This window comes from Cryptotermes secundus, unplaced genomic scaffold (assembly GCF_002891405.2).
Source record: "Cryptotermes secundus unplaced genomic scaffold, Csec_1.0 scaffold123, whole genome shotgun sequence".
Lineage (NCBI taxonomy): Eukaryota > Metazoa > Arthropoda > Insecta > Blattodea > Kalotermitidae > Cryptotermes > Cryptotermes secundus.
In genome coordinates this window covers 59,795-66,695 of record NW_019736394.1, presented here as the reverse complement: position 1 = coordinate 66,695, position 6,901 = coordinate 59,795, and the positions used below count along the sequence as shown (strand labels likewise).

The 6,901-nt window shown below is 42.0% G+C and overlaps 1 protein-coding gene across 1 annotated transcript; it reads left to right on the top strand.

Annotated features, from left to right (window-relative positions):
- Positions 1–1,224: 1,224 nt before the first annotated feature.
- Positions 1,225–4,833, top strand: LOC111869803 (DNA-directed RNA polymerase II subunit 1-like). The gene is made up of 2 exons (XM_023861576.2): positions 1,225–1,449; positions 3,013–4,833. Exons 1-2 carry the CDS (start codon positions 1,354–1,356, stop codon positions 3,481–3,483), a joined length of 567 nt encoding a protein of 188 aa, XP_023717344.1. The 5' UTR covers positions 1,225–1,353; the 3' UTR covers positions 3,484–4,833.
- Positions 4,834–6,901: the final 2,068 nt, after the last annotated feature.

Sequence of the window (6,901 nt, the reverse complement as noted above, 5' to 3'; positions counted from 1 at the left end):
GAGCTTCATAACTTGTACTCTTCTCCAATTATAATGAGAATGGTCAAGTCAAGGAGGATGAGGTGGGAAGGGCATGTAGCACGAATGGGTGAGAAGAGGAATGCATATAGGATATTAGTGGGAAAGTCAGAAGGAAAGTGACCACTGAGAAGATCAAGGCGTAGGTGGGTGGAAAATATTAAAATGAATCTTAGAAAGGTAGGATGGGATGGTATGGAGTGGATTGATCTGGCTGAGGATAGGGACCAGTGGAGGACTTTTGTGAACACGGTAATGAACCGTCGGGTTCCACAAAACGCTGGGAAGTTCTTCAGTAGCTGCAGAATTGGCGGCTCCTCAATAAGGGCTCAGCTCCATGAGTAAGTAAATATTGTTAGGCTTAAAGTCCATTATTTATCGTCCATCAATATTGCAACACTTTTTATTCACTACTTAATTTTAATTTTAGTTTAACATTATACACTTTGACACTACATATTTCGGCCCCAAACGGCCATCTTCAGGTGTGAGGCACTAGTAAAGACAACACCACACGCTGTGGAGGAAACACGCAAACCAGGGGCACGTGGCTGTCATAACTGAAAAGCAGGCTACGAACGTGAGGGGCAAGCTGCCGAAACAAAACCCCCTGGACAGACATACGTTTATGAACAAAGGACGACACCCCGTGTGAGGTGAAATAAAATGCACCAAAATAACGTGGGTATAATAGAAACTTTAAAGGATTTTATCTGGTTTTACCTTGAAAAGAGAACTACAGCATGTGATTTTAACACGGGCTAAGACAGTGTAGCAGTTTTAACATAATTTAATAAAATATTTGTAACATGTCAAGACACCTGAAGATGGCCGTTTGGGGCCGAAACATATAGTGTCAAAGTGTATAATGTTAAACTAAAATTAAAATGAATGAATGTATAAGGGGTGGGCCTTCTCGGTCCTTGCACCGCGACCTACAGTGGTCTATTGTGCTTAAAATTAAAATTAAGTAGTGAATAAAAAAGTGTTACAATATTGACGGACGTTAAATACTGGACGTTAAGTTGAACAATTGCAACGGGATGCTGAAATACAGAATCATTATTAGGCATATATCCCCAGACACATGCGCCTGATCATACATGCAAGTCAAATGCCATTCAAGAATTCATGAAACTACTTCCGGGGGTTTCACTCTAATAGTCGCCCGTCCGATTTCACTAAAATGGAATCGATTATGTGACTCTCCTATGATGTGGAGGTGGAGGTCATTGTTCCCAAGGCCATATGACTGGACTAGTAATTCAAGAAGAATGACATCACCTTTGCCAAGATTAAAGTCACGTGGTGGAAATGAAGTGAATATATTTCTGTATGGTTGTATATAAAGACAAACATTTCGTTTTCTGTATCACTTGCAAATTTTTGTTCCTTGCAGTGCTTTCACGCATCACCATGAACTCCGCAGTCGTAAGTACAATGGTGAAAATATATCTCTATAATGTCTAGATCTGCATGCGTGGCGATAAATAACAAAAATACAGCAAGCCTTCGTATCTTAATATTTTCGGTTAAGGCAGATGAAGCTAAAGCTAAAAATCTTAATTTTCAATGGGAGGAGGGCTCTATTTCAAATTGTATTAATCAAAATTTTCAGACATGCAAGCTAATGGCCGAAATACGAGTAGTCCTTGGAATGTCGGTCATATAGTACGACAGTTGACCGGATTTGCTCTAAGTGTATCACTAAACATGTTCATATGTGTGTGATATAGTAGCCTACACTTCGTTCGTGTTAACTGTGGAATGGATGTATGGATAACCCAACAGTGCCACGAGTGGAAAATCTGCTATTAGTTCACAGTGAGCCGGAGGAATTGTGATATGCTGAAAGCCAAATATCACGAGTAACTGCTAATCATTATCACAACCATAATAAAATATTTATGTACTACTGCATAACTTATACTCTTCTCCAAGTATAATTAAAATGATCAGGCCAAGGAGGATGAAATTGGCAGGGCATGTAAATCGAATTTGGAGAGAAGAAATGCATATAGGATATTGATGGGAAAGCCGGAAGGAAGGAGACCACTGGGAAGACTAAGACGTAGGTTGGTGGAAAATATTAAAATGGATCTCAGAGGGATAGGACGGGATGGATTGGATTGATCTGGCTAAGGATATAAACCGCTGGAGGTCTCTTGTGAACACGGTAATGAACCTTCGTGTTCCATAAAATGCTGGGAAGTTCTAGAGTAGCCGTACAATTGGCGGCTTCTCAAGACGGGCTCAGCTCCATGAGTGAATGAGTTCCACTGAGTAAATTTGTGTGGGTTATTTTGTTCGTTTCCCGACCGCCTGTAATTCCATTGCAAAAAGCAGAACAGGCTTGCAGGAAGTGGCCCAGAGAAGGCCAAAAATTGATCTCTTGAACCTACTGCTCGAGGTGTGTTTATGTTCACTACAAAGACGTCGTGAATGAATGGGCAAGGATTACGTAGGCCCTGTGTGACATGTTGATTTTTGTCTATTGTTTTCAAGACGCTTTGAAATATAATGAACTGAAAATAGTTTCTTTAAGATACACTTAAAGAAGATAACAAGGAAATACTTTCATCTAAGACATATTAAACGAAAGGAGAATCAAGGAAATTATGACCACAGAAGTGTGGAAATTTATTTTCTTCTCACACTTTCGATATGAACGAAATGGAGAGATTTACGTAGCTAATATTTGTAACACGTAAGTACATATGAAGGGGTAGTACACTGTGCCACTGAAACGAACCTGGATATTAATACATGTATCTTAAGAAGAGAAAGAATGACTGTATGAGCTAAACTGAGCAGACCGACAGAATATTCTTGTAACAGTAGACTTAAAAATCTTATGCCTTTAATCACTGGAAACCCATATCGATGTACTTCGCATGGGCACAGCGACTTTCAGTCATTTCAAGTGAGAATATATCAACAATCATTATCAATACTGGAGCACACCAATCCTGACACGCAATTTACTGCTTGCAGATATCCATTTCGTTCACAATGGTGGTGATGCTGACGTTTATGAGAATGGCCACATCTCGTTCCCTCGTCAAGGAAGATTACTACAAGTCGAAGCGAGGTCTTACACCCGGGATCGCTGGGTACGGTCCGGTTTCACCAGATACACCTGCAGTTCCTCCGTACACTGCAGCTGGTGCATCCGCTGTCTCCGTACCCCTGACTCCAGCTGCAGCTCCGCTTTCGCCCGTTGACTCGTTCTATACTGCTGCAATCAGACCTGTGTATCTGACAGCCTACGCTCCTGCAGTTGCGTCGCCCTACGTGCCTGCGGCCTTCGCACCTGCAGTTGCGTCGCCCCACGTGCCTGCGGCCTTCGCACCTGCAGTTGCGTCACCCTACGTGCCTGCGGCCCCGTCTTATGTACCAGCAGCTCCAGCTGAGTATGCTCCGGCCGCTGCTAAGGCCCCGCTGGGATTCAGCATCTATGGATAACGACCACAGTTTCTCTCCATAGTTGTAAAAATTACCGAAAGCTTTGCCATTGAAAGGACATTTTTTCCAGCAGCTGGGGCATGAAGCTGCCCACTGACCACCGTCTCGTGCAGAAGTTAAGGATGCATGAAGCTTTACGTCCACTTCCCCATACAGCATTGTGGGGTATGATCACAAATTCTGAATGAAGTTAGTGTGAAAAATTTAAATGATAGAAGAAACATTTCGGGTCTTTTAACATGTTAACACCTGACTGCATTATCTACAGACAATAGGACCTGTGCCATCTGTTGTCAAGATGGCTAACCCATCTATAAAGGGAAGCCTAACTAACCTGTCTTACTTGACCCTATAGTGCGTAGCTTGCCGCAGTGTAATGGAAGGTGGCCTTGTCATCAGGTGTCGTAACTTTTGTAAACCTCGAGTCACTTCTTGTACGGCTATCTTATATTTTCTCACACATGGAACAGAAAGTGGTTACCCCGGCGTGGTTGTATTAATATTGTCACGTACCTGTTTACGTGGCTAGTAATTAATGGCTTCTGGATTAGATGCATCTATTTATTGAGCACTCATCAGTCGTAACTACAAATAATTATACCACTTTAAATGATTACTGGCACAATAACACATAAAGTCTTCAACACTTCAACACTTGGATGCTCCTGGAACGAATTCGGTGATTCAAGTCTGTACGAAGCCAAGTCAAAATCCATAATTCCACAATCACGCAATTAATTCATTATGAGTCTGTGTCTTATATTACGACGGACGGTCAGTCGGCCAGTCTGTCTTGGAATAAAGTACCCATTTTGGGCTTACGGCTAGATTTTTATTACTGTCAGACTGTTGAGGTTTTGTTGATGTGGGGCGCTCTCTCTGACGGGAGGACGGGCGTGTCGTTTACAATTGCTGCTGGTCCTCGCCAGCGAACCGTGTAGAAGACACCTCTTTCAACAGTAAAGTTATTGCGTTCTTAGCCGTTACTGTGCTTTGAACGGTTCATTGCCTTGGATATTCGCTTTCAATCAGTTAAAATTACACTGCGTGTATCAAAACCCTAGTAAATGAATTCATATAGTTGCCTGTGTTACCCAAGAAATATGTTTATCTAGCCGTTGCCTAGCTATACATGTTACAATATGAAACATTACAAATGACAACCATTCTGATCTACGATACCTTCAAAAGGAAGAAAATATTTGGCGGAACATTATTTTGGTCTTTGTAGAAGAGATAAAATTTCGCGTGTAAACTGTTAAAATATTTCTGTACGTTTTGTGATATGTGTACATATTTTATACAGTTTCACTGTACATTTACTTGCTATTAAATGTTAGATTTTGTGAATATGCTCTCTAAAACCCTGTATAATACCTAGACATACGAATAATATATCCCAACTACTGTCAGTCAAAGTATGTGTAGATGAGGCATGAATTTAAATAAAGTTTCACATTTCTTCAAAAAGTTTCATATTTAGGCCTTAGTAAGAAAAATCTACATGCACTCATACACGTTCACACATATAAGAGAGTGAGGCTGACAGCAGTTATTTTATTTCCCATGCTTACGCATTCTGGACAATCAACTAATTGATCAGTAGAAATTCTACCACAATTAAATTATTTTTTTTTGTTCAATACATTTGCATATAAACATCCCTGCATTTCATCAGTCGTCCTTTCTCATTACATCACGTTCATTGTTGTTACGTTACAGAAAAAGCTAAGTATATGTTGCTGTCTCGACACCAGAATGCAGGGCAAAATCATGACATAAAGATAGCTAACAGGGGTTTTGAAGATGTGGCACAGTTCAGATATTTGGGAACGACTATAACAAATTTCCACCTGATTCAGGGGAAATTAAGAGATTGAACTCAGGTAATGCTTGCTACCATTCAGTTCAGAACCTTTTGTCTTCCTGTCTGCTGTCTAAAAACTTAGAAATTAGAATATAGAAAACTACTATAATTTTGTGCATGATTCTGTATGGGTGTGAAACTTGGTCTCTAACATTAATGGAGGAACATAGATTGAGAGTGTTTGAGAGCAGGGTGCTGAGGAGAATATTTGGACCGAAAAGAGATGAAGTGACAGGAGGTTGGAGAAAACTGCATAATGAGGAGCTTCATAAATTGTACTCTTCTCCAAGTATAATTAGAAGATTGCATCGGGAGAAGAGGAATGTATGAAGGATTTGGGTGGGAAATCCAGGAGGAATAGACCACTGGGAAGACCTAGATGTAGGTAGGAGATTAGTATTAAAGTGGATGTTAGATAGATAGTTTGTCGTGCCATAGCTCAAGCGGTTAGTCGCTGGCTTCCCACCGGGTTCGATCCCGGGTTCTGGTCCAGTGGGATTTGTAGTGGACAGTGTGGCGCTGGGGCAGGTTTTCTCCGAGTACTTCGGTTTCCCCTGCCAGTCCTCATTCCACCAATTGCTCCACAATCACCCTCACGTATCATCTCGGGCTGGTACAATAGGCCAGAAGTGGCCGCAGCACAAAGGACTTAGTCCCACCCCACTAGCAATGAAAAAGAAATAGATAGTTTGGGGTAGTGTGTATTGGATTGATCTGGCTCAATTTAGAGACCAGTGGAAGCCTCTTGTGAACACCGCAGTGAACCTTCAGGTTTCATAAAATTTTGGGGAATTCTTGAGTAGCTGAGCGACTGGCGGCTTCTCAAGAAGGGTCCAGCTCCACAAAATTAGTTAGTTAATTATTCAAATATCAGACAGAAATGAGAACTGCCTGAGAGTGCATATATTATTTGTAACTCTTTACCCTGTCCTGCTTTGTTCCCACAAGTACAATGGGTATAAATGAACAGACATTTCATTGTGCGCTTGATCTTTATTATATACAGTGAGTGCATGGAGAATTTACAAATTTCTGACCCTTAAATGTGTTAGGAGAATGGTACAATCGTTCTTTTGAAGATGCCGTTGTCCTTGCACAAGTGGGATGGATACAGCTCTGGTCTCCGTGTAGCACCCACCTGCCCAGCTGGAAGGCTAGGCAAGGTATGTGTACGAAGCAAATGCAGGGCCAGCTACAGCCCTGGCGGTCAGTGGAGCTGCGACGAATGGGGCGGTGTAGCTTGGAGCGTAGGCCAGAGGTGCAGAAGCGAAAGTGTACGGAGCAGCAAACGGCGATAATGGGGCGGGGAAAGCCGCCAATGCTGCAAACCCGCGCTTGTCACGCTGCTGCTTCAATTCCTCAGCGTACACGACGTAGGCGGCTATGGCCAGGATGGCAACAGTCATCTGCACGAAGTGAATAATAAAAATAAAAGAGGCCTCTACATCTTCAGTGCCATAACTAGCCGCCACTCCGGAGTTTGTAAAGAAAAGTAGGCTTGTGGCAACAGTTGTGTTGATCGCAACTAAAAGAGGCTCGGCATGTTCATTA